Source organism: Xyrauchen texanus, chromosome 26 (assembly GCF_025860055.1).
Source record: "Xyrauchen texanus isolate HMW12.3.18 chromosome 26, RBS_HiC_50CHRs, whole genome shotgun sequence".
In the NCBI taxonomy this organism is placed as follows: Eukaryota; Metazoa; Chordata; class Actinopteri; order Cypriniformes; family Catostomidae; genus Xyrauchen; species Xyrauchen texanus.
Window position 1 is genome coordinate 41916808 of NC_068301.1, and position 24486 is coordinate 41941293.

General features: G+C 40.2%; 1 protein-coding gene across 1 annotated transcript in view; it reads right to left on the reverse strand.

Moving 5' to 3' along the window:
- LOC127619495 (E3 ubiquitin-protein ligase TRIM47-like) overlaps window positions 1–24486 on the reverse strand; it is a 149305-nt gene that overhangs the window by 14775 nt on the left and 110044 nt on the right. Inside the window, exons 5-8 of the mRNA XM_052092334.1 lie at window positions 12233–12398; window positions 5999–6070; window positions 5870–5890; window positions 3250–3276 (exon numbers count right to left, since the gene is read on the reverse strand). Of these exons, the coding sequence (XP_051948294.1) occupies window positions 3250–3276; window positions 5870–5890; window positions 5999–6070; window positions 12233–12398 (286 nt within the window). The remainder of the gene's footprint in view (window positions 1–3249; window positions 3277–5869; window positions 5891–5998; window positions 6071–12232; window positions 12399–24486) is intronic.

Genomic DNA, 24486 nt, shown 5'->3' on the forward strand with positions numbered 1-24486 from the left:
GACATGAGTCTGGTCTTGATAGATTCTGTTGTTCATGCAGAGAACAATTATGTCATGATCGAGCAAACTTCCGGTCCGCAATTATTAAATGTTTTAAAAACATACTTTTCGAACTCCTCCTAGGCCTGTATCATCTAGAGGCACTCACAAAAAAAGTAATTCACAGAATTTTGATAAACCATCAAAAGGTTACCATCTTGCATTTTGGTGCACTGCCCCCTACAGTTCAGGAGATAGACAAATGGCTATTTTGGCTTATAACTCTTGAACACTTTCCTGCATGATAACCATCATACTACCTGAGCAGTTTCAGAACAGTGCCACATACTAGGTACAAATTTTAAGTAGCACCTATTTTTGTTATTTTTAAAATAAATGTGTTTTTTTTTATGATCGAAAGTTTACTTTTTCTAACTCCTCATACACTGTTCATTGGACTCCAACAAAAAATGTCACAACGAAGTAACAAATCTTATTTTGCTGCTCATGGTGCCAATAAATGGCTTGACTCCGGTATCACTGCTTGCAGCTATTTGTATTATTATTTCTTTTCTCAGTGTTAATTTCTAGAATTTGTTGACAATGAATAATAATAATGTAAAATATATTTAAGAAAGCAGTCTTCTGAGTACATTTGCATAGTCATATTGGTGCAAAATCTGTGAAAAAATCCACATATGAAAGGTCTGTTTTCATTTCAGCTCAAAAATTAACTATAACGGCCACCATATTGGTAATCGGTGAATTTCCCCCCTCTAAAATTGTATCGGTCTCAAAACCCCATATCGGTCGGGCTCTAATATATAAATATATATATATATACATATGTACAATATACAAATCTGTTATATACAGAAGCAAAGGAATGTAATGGCAGAAGAGGTATGGTATGTTGGATAAATATAAATAGAATAAGCCGTGTATTGCACTCTTTCACCAACCCGGCTTTCAACTGCAGTTTCTACCTCTCTTCAATCACAAAATGTATTTTCCATCCTGTATGTAAACACTGCTGTGATGTACAGACACTCTATGCTCTACTTAACCTGTCTAGACATCATCTTTCCTCTCTCCACTAGGACAGCACTTATGGCAACCCCCAGCCCCTGGCTTTCTGACGTTATTTGTGAACATCGGACTGACCTCAGGGCAGCTGTGAGGAGATGCCAGAAATCTAAAGATCCAGCAGATCAGGGTAAGTATCAGTCTCTTCCTTCTTTTTCTGAAAACCTTAAATCTGCAAAAACTTCCTTTTATCAGGACAAGATCAACAGCAACACAGACACTCGTAGCCTATTTAGGACATTTAAAACACTCATCTGTCCTCCCCCTCCACCGCCTGATACCTCACTGACAGCAGATGTCTTACACATTTTACTAATAAGGCCCAATGGCACCATGACTGCTCGAATCTCTGCCTGTTTGGCATACATCTCGGCCTGGATGAAGGAACACCAACTGCAACTTAACCTAGCGAAGACTGAGCTCCTTGTCTTTCCAGCCAACCCTGCTGTTGAACACAACATAACCGTTCAGCTGGGTTCAACTACAGTAACGCCTTCCAAAACGGTCAGAAATCTAGGGGTACCCATTGAAAACCAACTCAATTTCACAGACCACATCACAAAGAAAGCACGATCATGTAGATTTACACTATACAATATCAGGAAAATGAGACCATTACTCCCTGAACATTCCACACAACTACGTGTTCAGTCTCTTGTCATAACTAGACTGGATTACAGTAATGCTCATTTGCAAGCCTCCCTGCATGCGCAATTAGGCCCCTGCGAATGATCCAGAATGCAGTTCGGTCTTCAACGAACCAAAGAGAGTACAAGTTACACCACTCCTTGTCTCTCTTCACTGGCTGCCATATCAAATTCAAGGGTCTGATGCTGGTGTACAGAGCAGTCACTGGGTCTGCTCCAGCATGCCTAAAATCATTCCTGCAGAGCTACGTTCGCACCAGATGCCTCGGCTAATGAGCGCCGCCTTGTTGTACCAACACAAAGAGGCACCAAATCACTTTCCCGGACTTTCAGTTTCACTGTACCTCTTTGGTGGAATGACCTTCCTAACTCCATCAGTGAAGCAGACTCACTCTCTGTCTTCAAAAAACAGCTAAAGACACATCTTTTCCATAAGCACTTGACCATGCACTCATAAAATTTTGTTTTTTAATTATACAGTATATATTCTTGTTGCACCCTATCTTTCTTGGATACTACTATTCTGATGCATATGAAACTTTGTAATGCACCACTTTTCATACTGTTGTCTCAAGATGAAGCACTTATGATGTATCATTCCACTTTTGTAAGTCGCTTTGGATAAAAACGTCTGCCAAATGAATAAATGTAAATGCTTTATAATGGATTTTATTATGATCTTGACTATCATGGTCACTTTTTTTATGATCTTGACTAGCATGGTCACTATGAACTGTTGGAAAACTATGGAAAAAGCTGCATGAAGATTCTTAAAAATTTCCTTTTGCAAGGAAAAATAACAGCATACAGGGTTGGAATGACATGAATCAATAATAACAACCCAATTTTAATATTTTGGTAAATGTTTTCTTTAAAATATTAATATTGCAAAAATCACTTTTAAGTGTGAATTTTCATGCAGTGTCCAATATGATTGTTTTGCTCAATATGCACATAATATACACTCTTTAGTAGGAACACTGTGGTCCTAATAATGTGCCCGACGTTGTCTTCTGCTGTTGTAGCCCATCTGCCTCAAGGTCTGACATGTTGTGCATTCTGAGATGATATTCTGCTAACTACAATTGTACAGAGTGGTTATCTGTGTTTACGTAGCATTTCTGCATGACCAGTCTGGCCATTCTCTTTTACCTCTCTCATCAACAAGTAATTTCCATCCACAGAACTGCTGCTCACTGGATGTTTTTGGCCAAATCCAGAAACTGTTTTGCGTGAAAATCCCAGGAGATCAGCAGTTACAGAAATACTCAAATCAGCCCGTCTGGCACAAACGATCATGACACAACTGAGATTCAAATTTTCCCCCATTCTGATGGTAGATGTGAACATTAACTGAAGCTCCTGACCCATATTTTCAAGGTTTTATGCATGGCACACCATTGGCTGATTAGATAATCGTATGAACAAGTAGGTATATAGGTGTTCCTAATGAAGTGCTCAGTTGAGTGTATATTACAAAACATAAATCCAGTTGTAGCTGTCTAAAAGAAAAGCAATAAAAGTCACTAATACTCACCAAGATAGCCTTTAACCTTTTTGTGGCCTAAAAGATATGAAGAAAAAAAAATTATTATTAAAAAGCAAAGAACAATATAGTTTGATGTTAAGTAAAACTTCCTATTAACCAAATCACTTCTTTCACTCAATACAAATTTTTTTCAGTCCCTCATTTCATCTGTTGTTGATTGCTCAATAGGAAACATTTTAGTCTCAGATCAAACCCTAGTGAATTTAGAGGCGTTGCCACATATGAAGAAAAGGAAAACATAGTTGGCACCTAAATTTATCCCTTTTGCAAAATCCTGAATTCCAACAAATGTTAAAGGCTAAAATCAATGTTTATATGGAGACCAACTGGTCCTCAGTATCCTCTGTGGGCGTGGCTTGGAAGACACTTATGGCTGTTCTTAGGGGCCGAATCATACAGTATGCCTCATTCACCAAAACATCCAAAGCAAGAACTCATGGAGATGAAGGGGAATATTAAAAGGGCAGAGGCAGAGCTGAAGTGCCGAATGTCGTATGATGACCTCAGAGAATTGACCCGATTGAAACACAGATATAATACAGTTTTTTCACAGAAGGTGGAGTTTTGGTTATTCAAAGCAAGACATACTTTGAGCCGGTGGACAAAGCAGGAAAACATCTGGCTAGATACATAAAGCAGAGAGAGTCTTTTTGTTCCATTCCCTCAGTGAAATCTGCTGGTGGGGAAATATTTACCCCGGCCATTGATATTACTAATGCTTTTAAAGAATTTTATCTTAATCTTTATAGTTCCATGTCTTCGTCTACTGATGAGGATATTAGAAACTTTGTGGAACCATTAGAACTTCCTAAACTGACGGCTGAGCAAAAAAAATGTACTTGATTCTGATATAACTTTGGAAGAGTTTGTCGAGATAATTAAGGCCTTGCCTACAGATAAGGCTCCGGGGCCAGATGGTTTTGCCGCTGAATTTTTTAGATCTTATATTACAGAATTGGCTCCACTTTTCTAGATTATATAGGCTTGGTCGTAAAGACACACCAACCTGCTGGTGATGCCAATAAGAAGTTGGAGACACAACCCATGTCTTTTGGGGGTGTGCTAAGATCCAAGATTTTTGGTTGAAGGTTCAGAGTTATTTGTGTGACGTTTTGGGCACTCATCAAATTTTACTTTGCCCCAGACTTTGTATTTTGGGCAATGGGACGGTCATAAATTTAGGGACAAATATATAAAAAATTGGGTTCTGACTAGTATTATAATTAGCAGACGAATTCTTTTACAGGGCTGGAAGTCGGACTGAGCGCCATCATTTCCGGAGTGGTGTGTGGAGATGGGGAGGATGGGAGCTTTTGAGGAGGTGGCAGGTAGAAGGCTGGGATTTGGGGGCTTGTTTATCAGAAAGTGGGGTAGGTATTTGGCCGTTTTGGGAGACTCTCGGGGAAGGGATGGGGAGAGAGAAGTTTAGTTTAGTGTGTGTGTGTGTGTGTGTGTGTGTGTGTGTGTGTGTGTGTTGTGTATCATTTCATGTGACCACAGGGGGTTAGGGTGGGGTTGGTGTTTGGGGAGGGATATTTGAGTGAGTTAAAAGTTAAATGTTGATTCGGTGTGTTATGTGTTGTGTTTTTCTCTGTTGTGTTTTTTCTTCGAATCAATAAAAAATGTTAATCACAAAAAACATTTGGCTCTAGCCGTGTACACTTAGCTCTCAATGAACAAATGGGATTAACAACTGAACTTCACAATAGAAGAGTTAAAAGAAAATAGAGAAACACTAAATTATATATTCATTTGTAGAGGACTTTATTTGCAGTTTGCTAAGGAAAGAAAAACAGTTTTAGTGAAGTCAGGATTTTTTATATCATCTAAAATATTGCCCAGTGTTTATGGTGAATCAGATAATCTGAAAGTTGGCTGAAAAAGACAATAGACTTTTGCAATGTATATGTCAATATACATTCATGTGTTGACGGACAGCTCTTGACCTATCCAGTATTGCAGACGCACTGATGTAACGCACGCCACAGAAACAGCTGCTAATAAGGTATCTACGTACTGTATAGATATCTATGATGCACTTGGCATGAATTTAGTGTATGAATTTTCAACGTTTAGTATGGTCCCAAAAACACAAAAGTTTTTTTTTTTTTTTTTGCACAGAAGCATTCGTGTGTTTGAAAAGTGATGCTACAAACACGTGACATGTCGCTAGATTTAACACATTAACCAAACTCAGTTCAACACTTATATGTCAAATAATGTACATAATCACACAGCGTGGTGTGATGTTCAAGCCCTCAACATTTGCAAAGTGCTGTCTTCACAGAAGTTTCACTAGTTGCCGCATTTAAAATTAATTATGTTTTGTGAGGCCAGGTAACTACCCAGGTAACCCCTTCTACTACGTTGGGCAAGCTCAAGCGCTAGTTGCAAAATAAGTGTCCAACATTACACGCTGTTACTCTGATATTTTTTTGAAGAAGTACATCATCCGGGTACTAGTAATACTCTTCTACAATGCTTTTTCATTAACACACTACCGCACTACAAAATGGCATAGAATACTGCAATTTGGAACACACCATTAACCCCAAAGTTAAAACGAAGAATCAAATGAGTTGATGTATTGAAACACACATATACATACCTATTTTTAACTTCCGTAGATCTGTAAAACATAAAATGAAAGATTTCAGAAAAAAACTTATTTCAAATATATGTGGTACAGATTAAATTATATAGTCAGGGTGATGTTCATGTGTTTTTATTTGTTTACCTTTCAGTGACCACTCCTTTCTTCTCATAGTGCGAACACTCAACATACTCTCACTCTCTGCTAATGTCGACACTGTCACAGAAAACATACAGAGACACAAACTCTTCTTAAATTACAATATTTATTTATTTATTTCATTAGTCACCAAGAAATAGTGCAGAATCATATGTATTTCTTCATTTTGTGGCTTCATTTCTCCTTTTTTAATCTCGAAAATCCACTATTTCTAAGTCACCAATTAAATGTAAGCAAATTTGTGACATTGCATGTTAACTTATTTGTACAAAAGGTCGGATTTATGTATTAGATTTTTTGCAAGAAGCAAGAAACAAAATGCTCTTTGGAACATTCAAAATTATGTTGGATTGCATGAATCATCAAATTTTGACCAACGTTTGTAGTCCATGCCAGCTCAAGTGTATGCTGTCATTTTAGTGTGGACTACTTACATCAAATTTTAACTTTAATTGACAATTTAAAGCAGTTTGTTGTTGTCATGAATAATTGAGTAACTTGACCTACCAAAACAAACACGTTCCCTTATAAAACAGCAATTTTTTTTAAATGAACAAACTCCACACAACATTATGAAACGTCTCTGGTTACTTAAGTGTAACCCTTGTTCCCTGAAAAAAGCTGAACGAGATGCTGCACTGGAAAAGCACTATGGGAACAGCTTTAGGTGTGACCAGCTGTGAATATGTGTGCAACACGTTAATGAAAATTTTATGGAATTTATGGCCTCTGCCGGTGTAATCATTGGATTCATCTGCAGCAGGGCTATAAATAGATGCGTCAAAGGTGTCATCAGGTATTTTTTCTGAAGAGCAGTCTTGGGGCATCCCAGTGCAGCAATGAAGCGTAGCATCTCGTTCCGCTTTTTTCAGGGAACAGGGGTTACACTTAAGTAACCCGAGATATTCCCTTTTCAAAAAGCTACACTTCTGATGCTGCGCTGGAAAAGCGCTCTGGGAACGAGAATATCCACGCCGCCGCACTGTGGCTGTCCGGACCCCCTACAGTTGAGTAGTGTGCTCACAAGAGCGTGAGAGGTCTCAGACATGAGCTTGAGATGTCGACTCAAGGACATAAGAGCCCGGAGTGGCATGAACATCTAAACTATAAAATCTGATGAATGTGTGTGGAGAGGACCAGCCTGCCGCATCACAAACATGTTGCAGAGGGACACCTCTAGCCAAGTCTTTAGAGGAGGCGACCCCTCTGGTAGAGTGAGCCCTGATACCTACTGGCGAAGCTTGACTGTGCACCTCGTAGGCCAGAGCAATAGCGTCCCTCACTCAATGCGACATAGTCTGCTTGGTGGCAGCCGCCTCCCTGTTGTGGCCACAGGGGCAAAGAATTGTTGCCCTTACTTACGCCACTGGCTAGTGCGGTGAACATAAGTCTGAAGGGCACGGACTGGACAAAGTCTGTGAAGACTTTCTTGCTCCTGCGTTGTAAACGGTGGGGAGCAGCAGGCTTCGAGAGTGACCGGGTTTAAGGTCGCAAAAGGCACCTCAGGAGGGTAGTCAGGATAAGGGTGCAAAATTGCTTTTGTCATTCCTGGGGCAAACTCTAAACAGGCTGGCAAAACAGACAGAGCCTGTAGGTCCCCAATTCTCTTTAGAGAGGTAATCGCCATAAGAAACCATTTTGAGAGTCAGAAGTCTGCCAGACGCTGACTTTAGAGGTTCGAAGGGGGTCTCAACCAGACCCTCAAGAAGTAGAGGGGACATTGCGCTGTCTGTTAGGAGGCGAAGAGTTCCACTTCTGCTCTTGTAAAATCTTAACCAGATTTGTTCACTACCTCGGGGTGGAGTTTCCACTCCCCCGTTGGTATTTTCTGTCTTGACAGTAAATCTGCTCCCATTCAGGCATCCAGGGATATAAGCTGCTCTGATTAACAGGAGCTTGCCCTGGGCCCAAAGGAGATTCTGCCGTGCCAGTCTGTTGAGCTGGCGTGAGCGTAGACCTCCTTGATGGTTTTTGTAAGAGACTACCGCTGTGTTGTCCACCCAAGACATGGCAGCCTCTGGAGGAAGTATTTCAGGGCCAGAAATACAGCCATCAACTCGAGACAGTTATTGTGAGAATCGAGCTGACGACCCTCCCATTCCCCTTGAGCTGGACAACCACTTAAGGCCGCTACCAAGCCTGTCAGGGAGGCGTCTGTCGTTAGCAACCTGCGACGACAAGACGCACCTAGAGTGGGACCCAAGGTAAGAAACCGGGGTCTGAACCACATAGAAAGGGAACGAAGCGTGCGGCGCGTAACCCTTATTTGCCTTAGGGGCCCTTGGATGAAATCCCCTGGCTTTAGCCACAGCTGAAACGGTCTCATGTGCAGAGGGCCCAAAGGGATCACCGTGGACGCAGACGCCATGAGACCTAGTGTTTGTTGATACTGACGAACAGTGCAACCTTGACCTAGCCTGACTTTGCTCAGGGTGTTCTGAATGGACATGATTCGAGCGGGAGACAATTGTGCCCGCATCGTGATCGAATTCCATATAACCCCCAGATAGGTAATTTCCTGAGTGGGAGAGAGAACGCTCTTTTTGAAGTTGAGTCTCAGACCCAGAGAAACCAGATGAGCTAAGACAATATCCATGTGCTGAACTGCCAGTTCTTGAGACTGTGCAAGTATCAGCCAGTCGTCTATGTAATTCAGAATGCGGATGCCCTGGAGTCCAAAGGAGCCAGTGCTGCATCCAAGCATTTTGTGAATATGCGGGGTGATGGGGCTAGGCCGAATGGAGGAACCCGATACTGGAAGGCTTCGCCCCTGAAAGCGAACCTCAGGAACTTCCTGTGCTGTGGCAGAATTTCTATATGAAAATATGCGTCCATGAGACCGATCGTGACCAGCCAATCGTGATGTTGGATTTTTGACAGGACCGTCTTGATAGTTAGCATCTTGAACTTGAACACCCTGACTGAGCGATTCAAACCTCGAAGATCTAAGGACGGACACAACCCCCCACCCTTCTTGGGAACCAGGAAGTATTTGCTGTAAAAACCTGACTCTTTCTCTGGAAGGGGAACACGTTCTATGGCCCCTTTGATCAAGAGATTTTGCAGTTCTTTCCACAGTAGACATGCCCCCTCCGGTTTTACGGTAGTGGGGACCACGCAGTTTAAACACGGAGGGCAGCGAGCGAATTGAATTCTGTAGCCATTTTCTACTGTTCTTAGGACCCACATAGAAATACCTGGCAGAAGTTTCCACGCTGCCAGGTTCTCTGAGATGGGTATTTATTTTGACACTTCCTATTGAGGGGATGTCGAGTGTTCCGCATCTTGGACTAAGGCAGGAAGCAACAGTACACCCAACTTTTCATTGGAAGCCTCTAACTACCAAAACACCAGAGGCGGCGGGAATGGAGAGGTTTCGTGGAGGTACCGGGAGGGCCGAAGTGGATGATACACGTGCCCCGTCCCGAGGGGGGCTACCCCCACAAGGCTGGGCGCAAAACCATTTTTTTATCCTTTTAGAAATAACTGCCCTGAGGTCTTGCTTTGGGGGCTGCTGAGGGCGACGAACCGGACCCCAGTCTTTATGAGGGGTAGCACGATTCGCCACGCTTTGTTTTTGAGCCTCCCGTCTAGAAGGACCGGGGCGGGGCTGGGTGGCCGACGGCCCCTCCCCCTGAGTGTGGCGAGGCAGGAATTGCCCGAAGGCTTCCTCGTGACTTTTTGCCTCATGGAACCTGGTGATAGCTATATTCATAGCTTCACCAAATAAACCAGAAGGCGAAACCGGGGCATCGGGAAGGAACGTTTTTGTCCTGGTCTCTGATGCCCGATAGGTTAAGCCATAGGTGTTTCTACATGCTTACTAAAGCAGACATAGACCCGCCAATGGTGCGGGCCGTCTGCTTGGTCATGCAGAGAGACAGATCCGTGGTTCGATGAAGCTCAGAGAAAGCCTCTTCGTCGACCGTGGTGCTCACACTCAGGTCATTCAACAGATTAGCCTAGTGCGCCTGTAACACTGCCATAGTGTGCAGGGCAGCACCAGCCTGACCTGCTGCCTGATAAGCTTCCCCCACAAGCGTGGAGGTGGTCCTGCACAGCTTTGTGGGGAGAGTGGGTCTCTTTAGCGATGATGCCGAGCCAGCCGAGCGAACCCGCAAGTGTCTCTTCTACCGGCGGCATCACCGAATACCCCCCGAGCTTCAGCACCCACGATAGTTGAATATATCAACATCGAGGGCACGAAGACACGGGAAGTATAAGAATTCCTCCATGAATGAAAATATTTGTTATGGAGGTCATAGAGGAAAGGAAGGGACTGATATAGTGTTCCCTTCCCCCTTTTATTTATTTATTTTGGCCACCTGACAGAAATTTGTCTTCTAGTTTGGAGCGTTTGGGGGGGTCTGTTGTTAGCCGCTTCATTACTGCGCATGGAACGTACAAAGGTTCAGCGTCCCCCTCGTGAACTGAAGAGGCACCAAGGCGCGCTTCAAGCTTACGAGAAGGATCAGCTGGATCTGGGAAGAGAGCGAGCGATAGGGACGGACCAATCTCTCGCTTCTCAGCCAGATCCATGCGAGAGCCCCACGAGGAAAAAGTGGGCGCTGGCACTTGGAAGTAAGCGAGACGAGAGTGTAGCATTTTGACTGTAAACAGATCGCAATGCATGCACCCACTCTGCCGCAATGCAAGAGCAGCATGCTCTTCCCCCAAACACACAAAACAACACTGGTGTGTGTCAGTTTCAGCCATAGAGCATAAACATGAGAACACACTGCTTGCTTTGTTTATCAGTCATTCTTTTTCTTCTTTTTTAAAGAAAAGAGAAAGAGAAAAGTTTCTGCGAACTGCCTAACAAATTCTAACTCCTAACAAAGGAAAGAAAATTCTGACAGGCTCGTGAAACACACATACACAGAGTGATCTGAAGAAAAAAGATCTGACGACACACCTATCAGGCATCTATTTATAGCCCTGCTGCAGGTGCATCCAATGATTACACCGGCAGAGTGTAATAGTCTGGTCAATTTTCATGACGATAAAGTCTGGTCAATTTTCATGATGTGTTGCACACATATTCACAGCTGGTCACACCTAAAGCTGTTCCCAAAGCGCTTTTCCAGTGCAGCATCAGAAGTGTAGCTTTTTGAAAAGGGAACAACATTTCAGGCTTAACATATCACATACACCCAACACATTTCATCTGAATGTATCAAACTGTTCACTCAATCTGCACCATAAACTATCAAACAGTCCTGACATTAAATATTCATGAATGAATTTGGTTACTTGTGGTTTTTCATTCAATAGTTCAAATTTATCTGCTCCATCTTTCAATAACAGTTCCTTTGCAAAGCTACAATCATATTGTGACTGTTTTACAAGCAATCCGCACTGAAATCTTCGGAATACTCAAACATAATAACATGGTGATGTTGGGTGCTTCATCCGGCTTCAATAGGCCAAAGCAGAGTTGCTGGTCTTTACATCTCACATCTTCCGTGTTTGTTTACACACAGGACTGCATGCGTTTCTCCCAGTCAGCAGCATGAAATTAGTTTTTAAAAGTTGCGCTTGTATCGCTTTTAAAATGTGGCACACATCGCCAGAAACGCATCAAAATGATCAGATCATGAATACAAAAAACAAACAATTAAAAATAACACAAATGGGTGCAAAAATGGTCAAGGATGCCTTCAAAAACTTTTTAGAGTTATAAATTGACAATGCGTCTTTTAAAAGTGGCGTGAGATGTCTGATAACAGTCATCACACATTGTCAACAGCCATGCACATTTATTTAAAAAAACATTTAAATCCAGATAGCCACATGAAGGTGTTCTGTGTAAATTGACTATGGATTAATCATCCATGACAGGCCAATATCTGTCCTCTTCACCTGTGTGACTGATCACCAGTGGGCAGGGCCAAGGGTGCAATGACGGAAAAATAGGCATCGATGTCTTGCTGAAGAGGCAGTCATATGCTGTAGTTGGTCTTTGTGACGTCACAAGTTCCACAAATTCCCAACGAGCCATTTTTGCAGCTTGGTTTAAATAAAAGCTTTTTTTTTCTATTAAGGAGGAAGTTTTCAGTTCTGAAAGTTACAGTATATTTTTATAATAGAATGACATTTTATATGTCAAAAGATCAAGTAAAAAATGTTTCCTCATTTCATGACCCCTTTAAGCACTCTCTTTGTGCAGTGTATAATGTGCTAATATTCTATGCATTGTATCACATGGCAATTTCTCACCTGAGTGCCTGTAATGCACTTCCCCTAGTCGTATGTCATCCAGCCTTTCACGGATGTCTCCTAAAGCTGTTTTCACCTCCCCAAGAGAGAATTGCAGTGTCAGGTTCACCTCCACCTCCTCCTGCGTCTCCATATCCTGCAGTGGACTGTTGAGCTCTTCAAAACTCTGTCAGGAAAAAAGATAATTTTTCTGCAGAGTCCCATTGAAACATTACAAGGCCACATGTTCTGGTGAAACGGAACATGAAGCTAAAACAGAGTAGATGGCTTGTGTTGAGGTGTTTGGAAAAAAAACAGAGCTAAAATGTGGGTCATAAAATGCGGACTGATGCAGCCTTTGGCCTCTTGACTCATTAGGAAACCTGTTTGTCCTTTATCCAAGATCTTCTGGATGAAGTTCCTACGGATCTAAGATTCGAAATCTGGATTCTGTCATTTACTGTTTGTCACTAGGTTCTGAGGACAGTTGGGAGTTTTGTCTTCAAAACAAGCAGAAAACAAGCTTATTTCTTTAGCTTATTGTTTTTTCATTTTTTACTGGGCTTGTTGTAAAACAGAAAATAACAATTTACATGCAGATATTTCCGTAAGGAAGTATACAGTATGTCAGTGTTTTTTTCTGGATTAAAACTGCCAAAGAATTACAAAATTATTATTTATTTGACCTGTTCTTGTAGTCTATGTTTTGTGTATGTAACGGGAGCCATCTGGAACATGATAGCTGTGCGGTATATGTGTAAACATCACTCCCCTTGCCTCAAGAATCACACTAGTCGCAAGTTTAGCGACTTACATCAAGGCCTCACATGCCGGCTGATGCCGGTTCGAGCAGGACCGGATACATGTACATGCTTTAGAGGGGTCTGCTAAATGACATCTAACAAAGACCTCGAACTTTCATAGTGAGGTTTTGAATGTTTTTGCTTCAGTAACCCAGCTAAAACAGAGTTCCCACTCTTTTCAAGGCACAATTTTACAGGACATTTATAGGGGATTTTTTATTACGGGTGTAATATTTAAGCAAAACACACGAGAGGTCATAATGTATATTGTGGTCATTGGATGGTTATTTTTTTCTAAAATCCATATTAGACAGTTTAATTAAATATCAAAATGGTTTCTAATTAAATTAATCCTTTAATCAAATTAAAATTACTTTGTTTTAACATAACATCGCATTATGTTTACCAAATGAAGTGCTTTTATACAAAATCCTCATAGCACAATCCGAAACAATATATATTTTTGTCGAATTAATTTATGCACAACAGAACACAGATTTTGCTTTAATACATTATTATTATATACAGTAAATATTACATTATTATAGTTGTACAATATTTTTTTAAATATTTTTTCCCCCATTTCACAAATCCATTTTAATCAAGCCTTTACATTTTGGTGTTTCTGTGAGTTTTTGACGTTAGTTTCTCACCTCCGGATAAGCAGTTTGTGAGTGTGTTTGTGATGACCATGATGCAGCGTTTTCAGTGTTTGCACATCAGGCTTTACCCATTATTTTGAAGGTGTCAGGAAATATCACCAGGAGAGTAGGATGCAACTGCAGTAGGGCAGTTTTAATGAAGATAAGGCAGCGGTACAATTCAGACAACAAGCTAAATCCAGTAAAGAGTACAGGCAGGTCAGGCGATTGGCAAATAGAGGTAAACAGGCTAAAGTCAAACTCGTGGTCAATAAACAGGCAAAGGATAATATCAGAAAATTAGGCAGAAAATATTAGGCTTGGTAACGTCAAACACTACGAAAATGAGAGTATACTTGTTACATTATATTAAAAGATTAAAATATGCATTTCATTTTTGGCTCCTAAATTATGGAATAGTCTTCCTAGTATTGTTTGGTACTCTCTCAGTTTAAGTCTAGACTAAAGAAAAAAAAATTTAGCCATTCACAAACATAATTTATCCATCAACTCATAGTTATGCTGCATTAGTCAGGCCTGCCGGAACCGGAAACACTCATATTCTATAATTCTGCTTTCAAGTGAATGGCATCTACGCTAATATTATTCTATCTGTTTCCGTCTTAACCTCGGAATACATATCCTGAGGTTACCAGAGCCTGCCAGATCCAGCTCCGATCCTACTTGATGTCCGACTCCCACAACTACGTGTTGCTGAGGATGACAAACTGCAGCTTGTGCCAGCCAGATATCACTTCAGTCTACTACGATAGACTTCACAGAAGATGAACTGATACCAGCTCCAACCGTAAGGCATAAGATATTTCACTGGCCACTACCTGAACCTTGAACTTAGGATGGACTTCCACAATAATGAACTGCTACAAGCTGCCAGTCGAACTGCAATGCACCTACCTGATCTCTGCCTGCATCACCTTGGTCAAAGGATGGACTAAAATCTTAAAATGGAAAACATTGACAATAAATTTGATATTTGGCTGATGAAGCCTTTAGTTTGTCAAAAGGACAATGCATCTGTGTGCACTTCTGCAGTTAATTCAAGATGGACTTTAAAGATTTTAGTCGCTAATGTTACAGTTCAAACAAAATTTTTTGTTTCAACAGTGGCCCCTAACACTTACTCATTTAAAAACCATAACTTGTACTACACATAAATGACTAATATTGCCATTATATTCATGCTGTTTAACCACAGATGAACTGGCCCCCACAGTGAGCCTGGTTTCCCTAAGGTTATTTTTCTCATCTTATGGAGTTTTGTGTCACCTTTAGCTTGCTCACTGGACGTCTAAATAAAAACAAAAAATTGTATTTATTTTAAGGCACAATTTACAAATCAGGCCTCCGCCCTCATCCTGGATCATCCTCTGGACACCACTTTACACAGTGAGGACACCTGATTTCCCTTTATTTTGGACACTTTCCCCCTTGGACACCATTTATTACCATTTTTTATTATTATTTCTAATAAGCACCTCTTCCAGGCTTGATGCCACACCCACTGTGTCTGTCTCTTGCTCACCCCACCACAACTGTAATTCACATTCCCTTTTATGGCTGTTTATTAGAAAGAATGAAAAATATAGTTATCCTCCAGCAGTTTTTTTTGACTGCTAACTTTTAAAATACAAAGACCCTTTTATGCATCTAGATCCATTAGAGCATTTTCTTTTCAATATGTATTCATTTCGCTGCTTTAATTTGGATGGATTTAAAAAATAAAATAAAAATAGCTATTAACATTAAGTAACTGTCACATCATTTATCTATGATAAACACTACATGTATCTGCTTGCAAAAAATACCAGGGAGACATAATTACAGAGATAAAAAAAGATGATGTAATTTTCAACACACTGATCACCATTTTAAATCAGAATGCATGAAATAAACATTCAAATCAGTTTGTGTAGAGTCTAAATTAGCCTAAATGCTCACAGAACTATTTATTTTGCAGCATACAACGTTCAAAACAATGCAAAGAATAAAAACAAAATGTAAGAAATGCAGAAAAACACTTTCAAATGGCATGTTCCAACCCGCACACTATAGGGTATAGGCAAGGCAAGTTTATTTATATAGCACATTTCATACACAATGGTAATTCAAAGTGCTTTACATAGAAGAGATTAAAATAAGAATAAAAAAAAAAATAAGAATAATTGAAACCGTTTAGAATATAAAATAAAATACAGTACAAACAGTCGGACACACAGTGGCACAGTGCTCATTCAGTAAATGCACAGCTAAACAGATGTGTTTTGAGTCTGGATTTGAATGTGACTACTGTAGGAGCACATCTGATCTCTTCTGGAAGCTGGTTCAAGCTGCGGCTGGCATAATAGCTAAAAGCAGACTCTCCTTGCTTAGAGTGAACCCTTGTTATTTCTAGCTGATGTGATCCTAATGATCTGAGTGATCTGTTGGGTTTATATTCAGTGAACATATCTGCAATATATTGAGGTCCTAGCCCATTGAGTGATTTATATACCAGTAATAATACTTTAAAATCAATCCTAAATGTAACTGGGAGCCAGTGTAAAGACCTGAGGACTGGTGTGATATGTTCATATTTTCTGGTTCTGCTCAGAATCCTTGCAGCAGCATTCTGTATGACCTGCAACGGTCTTATGGTCTTTTTGGGAAGGCCAGTGAGGAGCCCATTACAATAATCCACCTTGCTGGTGATGAAAGCATGCACAAGTTTCTCTAGGTCTTGACTGGAAACAAAGCATCTAATTCTTGCAATATTTTTCAGATGATAGTATGCTGATTTAGTTATTGCTTTGACATGACTACTGAAACTAAGATCTGACTCTAGAGACACACCAAGATTCCTGACTTAATTTTTAGTTGTTTGACCTCTAGCGTCAAGGTATGCATTCACCTTGAGAACTTCATCTTTGTTTTCAAACTTGAAGAATGCAAGAATGACTTCAGTTTTGTCTTTGTTTAACTGAAGAAAGTTTTGGCACATCCAAATGTTTACTTCATCAATGCATTGGCACAGGGAGTCAATGGGGCTGTAATCGTTAGGTGATAGGGCTAAGTAGATCTGTGTGTCGTCTGCATAGCTGTGGTAAGCAATTTGGTTCTCTCATTATTTGGCTCATTGGGAGCATATACAGGTTGAACAGGAGTGGCGCAAGAATTGAGCCTTGAGGGACTCCGCATGTCATGGACGTCCACTCAGGCTTATGGTCTCCTATACTCACATAATAACCTCTCCCTTCTAAGTATGACCTGAACCATTTTAGGACCATCCCAGAAAGCCCCACCCAGTTCTCCAGCCTGTCAAGAAGTATGTTGAGATCGACAGTGTCAAATGCAGCACTGAGGTCGAGTAGTACCAGTACTGATAATTTGCCTGTATCAGTATTTAAGCGAATATCGTTTATTATCTTTATGAGCGCTGTCTCTGTGCTGTGATGCGATTGGAAACCAGATTGAAAATTGTCAAAGTATCCATTCGAGTTCAAAAATTTGTTCAGCTGATTGAAGACAACTTTTTCAATGATCTTGCCTATGAAAGGAAGATTTGAGATCGGTCTATAGTTGCTTAATATGGTCTTATCCAGATTGCTCTTTTTCAAGAGGGGCTTGACAACTGCAGTTTTCAGGGAGTTTGGAAAACTCCCAGAGAGAATTGAGGAGTTTATCACTTCTAGGAGATCTGCTTCTAAACAGTTGAACACACTTTTGAAAAAAGATGTGGAAAGTGCATCAAGGGTGCAGGTTGATGTTTTTAGGTGTTGTACGGTTTCTTCCAAAATTTTGCCATCAATTTCTTTGAAATCAGACATTGTAACTACTTTCTCGGGTCTCCAGAGTACAGGCGAGTAGATTGGAATTCAAAACAGCACATCCACTCTAGATCAGTCAGCACGAAAACTGGATTGATCATATATGGTGGTGGTGGCGTAGTGGTCTAAAATCACATAACTGTTAATCAGAAGGTCGCTGGTTCGATCCCCACAGCCACCACCATTGTGTTCTTGAGCAAGGCACTTAACAACACTTTGTAATAAGTGCACTGTAAGTCGCTTTGGATAAAAGCGTCTGCCAAATGCATAAATGTAAAATGTAAATATCATTGTCTGTGTATGGGCATGCTGTGTTCTTCCCCTCGGGGGTTGTCGTAGGCAAGATGTGTCATGCGCATCAGCTGCTCGTGTCAGCATTAAGTTTGTTTAATCAGCGATCTGCATCAAAAAAATGAGGAAAAAATATCTGTGTTTCCTACAACGTGCATTCACTTCTTTCTTTGTTATAATTTACTGCGTGACCGAGCCCTATGCACATTTTCTGTGACAGCTGTTATGCTTCACATTTTTCCTATGCTGACCTAGCATTGTTTGGGTGGAGCAAACTTTACCAAGTGTCATCTGGAATGCATCTCAAACCACCTCAAGTTATTTGAGAGATCGGATTGCAATCTGTCTCAAATGCATTTCGGAGTATTAACACATATTTTTTCATGATCGTATAGCTATTCGATCATTGAAAACGCATGAAGTGGCCAAGTGTAAACAGGCCCTATACATGCAAAGTAACCTTGTTTGAAGTGATGCAAACACTTGAGAACGTCAGATCATCTATATTTTTTATTAACTGTTCAAATGGTAAAGATAAATATCTGGGGTGTGTAGTGTGTGTGTACACTATTAAAATATTTCTGCAATCTCTGAAATATAAAATAAACACTGTGAGAAGTTGGCAGCCCATATCATTAAATCATTAACAAAACAAACAAACCCACTGCAACTACTTATTTCCCTTCCTTAGATATAGCAAGAATCTTTTCAGGAGCAGTGACGTCACTCTCCACCCCTGCGCTTTTACTGGGCCCAGTTCATTATTAGTTCCCCCGATAGTGCAACAGTCTGTCACAGTACCACAGAAAACAGTATCTCATAATTTTCCTCACAAGCAACTTCAATCCTTCACTGTCATAGGTCATAAAGAGATAACAAAACGTATCGAAACATCCAAAGCCACAACATGTATGTTCAGAATAAGAATCAGAATGAGCTTTATTGGCAAGTATGTGTTATGTATTACCTTGTCTTGTTTTACCGTTGCCCCTTTGTTTTCCATTTTTGTCCCCTTTGTTATTCCATAGTTTTCACTTTTGTCCCTTTTGTAGCTCCACAGTCTTGTTAGCGTTCGTGTTTTCTGTCATTGTTTTCACCTGTCCTCATTAGTTTGCCATTTGCTTCTGTTATCATCTTGTTATCTTGTTTTGAGTTCTGTTTGTTCATTGGCCCCTTTGTCCCTTGTTCATGTATTTATACCCCGGTTTTTGGTTCAGTCCTTGTCTATCGTTGAATGTTTGTGAATGTGGTTAGCCTGGTCTGTGTTCCCTGCCCGAGTTCTCTGTTCATGTTTATTTCCCCATTGAGGGTTTTCCTTTGTATTTTTGTTAATAATAAAGTAAGCTGCATTTGGATCCTCAACCTTCATCTGCCTTCATTGCCTCACATTCGTGACAGTATGCTTATACACAAAGAATTTGTCATGGTGACCGAAGCTTACAGTGTAAAGAGACCGCAACCATATATAAATACATGCAAACATATACTTTTAAACATATATACATATAGTGACATTAAAAAAAATAAGATATGATAAAAAAATAAAAAATATACAATTGAGCAATAATGTTGTTTGAATGTTTTATTTACAGTTATGTGCAGGTGATGTAATGTAGTGAAGAAGAGGTAGGATATGTTAAAGAATATAAATGAAATATAGATATAAGTAGGAATGGATGGATTGAATATTGCTCATGGTTGTACTGACAAAAGGAAAGTATTTGGGGGCAGTTTCAACTGTTCATGAGGTGGATGGCCTGAGGGAAAAACTGCTCCTGTGCCTAGCTGTTCTGGTGCTCAGTGCTCCAATGTGCCAGCATGAGGGCAACAGTAAAAGCAAGTGCGTTGAGTGTATGGGGTAGAGAGTGATTCTACCAGCCATTTTTGTCACTCTGGATGTCTATTTCTAGCAGGGTGGATAGGGGAGTGTCAATAATCCTCTCAGCAGTCCGAAACTATCCTTTGAAGTCTTCTGATGTCTAACTTGGTAGATGAACCAAACCAGACAGTTATAGAAGTGCAGAGGACAGACTCAATGACTGCGGAGTAGAACTGTATCAGCAGCGCCTGTGGTAGATTGAACTTCCTCTGCTGGGCCTTTTTCAAAATTGAGTCTGTGAACCCACTTTGGGTCCTGTGAGATGGTAGTGCCCACAATCCTGAATGACTCCACTGCTGCCACAGTGCTGTTCAGAATGGTGAGCAGAGTTAATGTCCTCCTAAAGTCCACTCTCATCTCCACTGTTTTAAGCTTGTTCAGCTCCAGGTTGTTTTGACTGCACCAGACGGCCAGCGGTTCATCTTCCCTTCTGTATGCAGTATCATCATCATCTTGGATGAGGCCAATAACTGCAAACTTCAGAAGCTTGACAGAGGGATCCTTCATTTGTGTACAGGGAGATGCGGTCATTTGTGTACAGGGAGAAGAGAAGTAGGGAGAGGACACATCCCTGGGGGTCACCAGTGCTGATTGTACATGTGCTGGAGGTGAATTTCCCCATTCTCACTAGTTGCTGCCTGTCTGTCAGATTAGATCCAATACCAACTAAGGTCTTAAAACAGATATTCAATGTAATATCAGAACCTCTTCTTAAACATTTATCATACTCTATAACTCTGCAAAAAATTTAATGGCATCTACGCTAATATTATTCTATTTATTTTCTTGTCTCAACCTCATTATCAGAGTCGGCCAGATCCACCTCTGTTCCTGCTTGGTGTTGGACTCCACTCCTATGTGTCTCTGAGTGATGACAACTAAATGCAGCCGATGCCAGCCAGACATCACTTCAGTCTATTACGATGGACTTCGGGGGATGAATTGATGCCAACTCCAACCATAACACATGGGATACCTCATATGCCACTGCCTGAACCTTGGATTTAGGATGGACCTCACCAGAATTACCTGCTGGTTTAACTGTGATTCACCTCACTGATCTCTGCCTGCATTACCTTGGTCTAATTATGGATTACACTCTTAAAATGGCATACATAGATTTTCAATTATTTGCCAAAAAATGCCTTCATCAGCCAAATAACAAAGGACAATGCATCAATGTGAACTTCTGCAGTTAATTTAGGCTGAACTTCAAAAGACATTAGTAATTAATCTTACAGTTCATACTAAATCTTTGTATCAACACTGGCCCTTAACACTTACTTAGTTTACTAATTTTAAATAATGACCTGCACTGTACATAAATAAGTAATATTGGCATTATATTCATGATGTTAGTCAGAGGGCAACTGGCCCCCACAGTGAGCCTGGTTTCTCCCAATGTTATTTTTTTATTATTATTGAATTTTTCAGCATGGAACATCAAATAACACTGATTTTATGAAATTATCATTCCACCCCATTAATACCCCAGTAAGAACCTCCCTAAATCAACAACCTACAACTTCCATAAAAAAAGAAAAGTAAAAAGTGAGGATGCTCATCTTAAGTGTCTTGAGATTTAGCCAACAAATAATCTAAAAAAAGGGCACCACAGTTTATAAAAGGTACTTAAAAGCACCAGTGAGTGACAGTCTGATTTTTTCCAATTGAATGCAAGTGAACACTTCTTTCAGCCATGTATCAAAAGGGGGTGAAACATGTTTCCACTTCAAAAGGATGAAATGTCTCGCTAGTAAAGTGGTAAAGGCTAGAGCCTTTTGAATCGTTACTGAAAGGTTGACTTCAACTGCCATCCCGAAAATGGCCAGAACTGGATTTGTATCAGTATCTATGGGGCATCCCTCAAAGTTTAGTCCAGTAATCAAGTAATTTAGGACATCCCATACATATGAATGAGATCTGCTGGTGATTGCTTGCACCTATTACATGCATCGCTGACAGAGATTCTAGCATGTTTAGCATTAGTATAGTAAACCCTATGTAGAATCTTACACTGTATCAGGCCATGTATTGCACATAAAGTTGTAATAAGATGTGTGAGTGAGATCAAGAATACGTTCCCAGTGTTTATCAGACACCTAAAATCCCAAGTCCCTCTCCCAAGCACACCTGGCCTGACATGCAGAGCCTGGATTGATATTGTGAATCAGATTATAAATGACAGAAATACAATGTTTGGAATGTGGTTCGAACTTTAAAAAGTCATCCAATGGAGATTCAGAGGGGGCGATTTGTAAAGTGAGGGAATAGTTTTTGCACAAAGTGCCTGACTTGAAAGAAACAAAATAAGTGGGAATAAGGTAGTTCAAATCTCTTGGAAAGGTTATTAAAGGATGAGAAAACTCCACTCTCGTAGACATCATCAATGGTCTTTATGCCTTTATCAAACCATATTTGAAATGCCTCATCCATATTAGATGGTGCAAAACAGTGGTTTTTGAAAATCGGAGAGAAGTTGGAGGACCTAAGCAAACCAGTGTGCTTTCTAAATTAAGTCCATATCTTAACTGAGTGAGAATCTACAACATTTGAACTAATGTTGGCAGGTAATGTAATTGAGAGCATATAACCGAATTCAGAGAGAGGCTCACCGAGGACTGTTCCAGATAGGCCCAGCAAGGGAGTTCAGAATTCGGATTGTTCCTCCAGTGTAAATTGTCTGGATATTGCAAGCCCAATAATAGTGCATAAAGTTTGGGAGTGCAAAACTAGTTACTTTTAGGGAGCTGTAAAAATGCTTTCCTAATACGAGCTGGTCTATTTCCCCATAAAAAGGAAATTATTAATTTGTCCAAATCCATGAAAAACGTTTTCTTAAGGTAATATGTTGAAATAAGTACAAAAACTTGGGAAGAACAGTCATCTTAATTAGTCTTATACACCCAGCAAGAGAAAGAGGGAGGTTAGCCCAGCATTCCATGTCAGATTAACCATTTGTAAGTAAGGGGAAAAACTTGGAAAAATACATTCCAAGAATTTGGACACAAAAATACCCAAATATTTAAATGCATCAGCCACCCATCTAAAGGGTAAAAGTAAATGTGCAAGATTATCTGATAAAGAATTTACAGGGAACAAATCACTCTTATGAAAGTTAATTTTATTCCCTGAAATTTTACAGAAATGGTTTACAATTTTCATAATAGTAGGAACAGAAGTCTCGGGATCAGAAATAAAAAGTAGAAGATCATCTGAATCAGGGGTGCCCAATACCAGTCGATAGCAAAGGCAATGCTGGAAGATTGCATAAAATTTAAATGTACTTTCGTTAAATTTTAATAAAAATAAATATAATGTCTTTCCTTCTTTTAGTTTCTGTCTGACTTGCACTTGACGAGTAAATATTGACCAGACGAGGTTTTGTTTATTCAGCTGCCATGACAACTAGGTTAGCGCATATTCTCCTTCCAAGTACTTCTGAGAACAGAGCGCGAAATTGCGATACTACTGCCCGGATTAGGCAAAACTGAATGGAATCAGACAGTTTTGCCTAATCAGGGCAGCAGCATCGCAACCTTCCAAATCCATAATCTTGGCTTTGACATTAGTGTGTTCATCAGCTAAAGTTTCATACTTAGACTCTAGTGTTCCAAAACTCAGGCTGCTCGTGTCCACATTTGCTTAAAGTGAGAATTTTTAGTTAATTAAATTATATATATATAATAATTACAAAAAATCTAATAACACACATTAACAACTACCCCTCTCTCTCCACTGCTCTGCCCCGAGAACCCTAGTACAACAAATATCTGCCCCATTTCCCAACAAACAATTATTTTTGTTTATTCCCTATATTGTGCTACTCCCAAAAATAGTACAGAGCAGGTGGCACAGCTGTAAATACCTACAGAGATTTGGGAATCCCAAAATATCGAACAAATAATAAAATATCATCAGTGTAAAGCAAAAGCTTATGCGCTATACCTCCCACCACCACCCCTGGAAAAACGTATTCCCTTCTTATCGCGGCTGCTAATGGTTCCAGGGCAAGACAGAACAATAATGGGCAAAGAGGGCAACCCTGCCGGGTACCCCTATCCAGGGTAAAATAATCGGAAATTAATCCATTTGTTTGGATCGCGCTACCAGGTGTCTAGAAAGTAACTTTATCCATCCAATAAAACTAATCCGGAACCCGTATATTTTCTAAATCTTAAAAAGATTCTACATTCTACCATATCAAATGCCTTTTCAGCGTCAAGTGAGATGGCAGCGACCAGAGTCTGATCATTCGCCACTGACCACATAATATTGATGAAACACCTAATGTTATCAGAAGAGCTATGGCCTCGAATAAACCCCACCTGATCTATATGTATAAAAAAAATTTAATCAGTTAACCAGGATTTTTGACAATATTTTTACATCTAGCTGGATCAAGGAAATTGGATGGTAACTCTTACACTAGCTTGGATCTTGTCCTATTTAAGAATCAGACTGATCCGAGCTTGTGTCATGGTTGGCGGAAGCTTTCCATTCTTTAATGATTCTGTATAAACTTCTAACCTATGTGCAGCCAGTTTTGTAGCATAAGATCTAAAAAATTCAGCGGCAAAGCCATCTGGTCCCCGAGCCTTGATTGTAGTCAAGGCCTTAATTACCTCACCAAGCTCCTCCAAGTTTATGTCAGAATCATGAGAATTTGTTTGCTCAGTCATCAGTTTAGGGAGTTATAATGGTTCCACAAAGTTTTTAATATCTTCATCAGTAGACGAAGACATGGAACTATAAAGATAAAGCATTATTAATAACAATAGCCGAGGTAGATATTTTACCACCAGGAGATTTCAATGAGGGAATGGTAGAAAAAGAC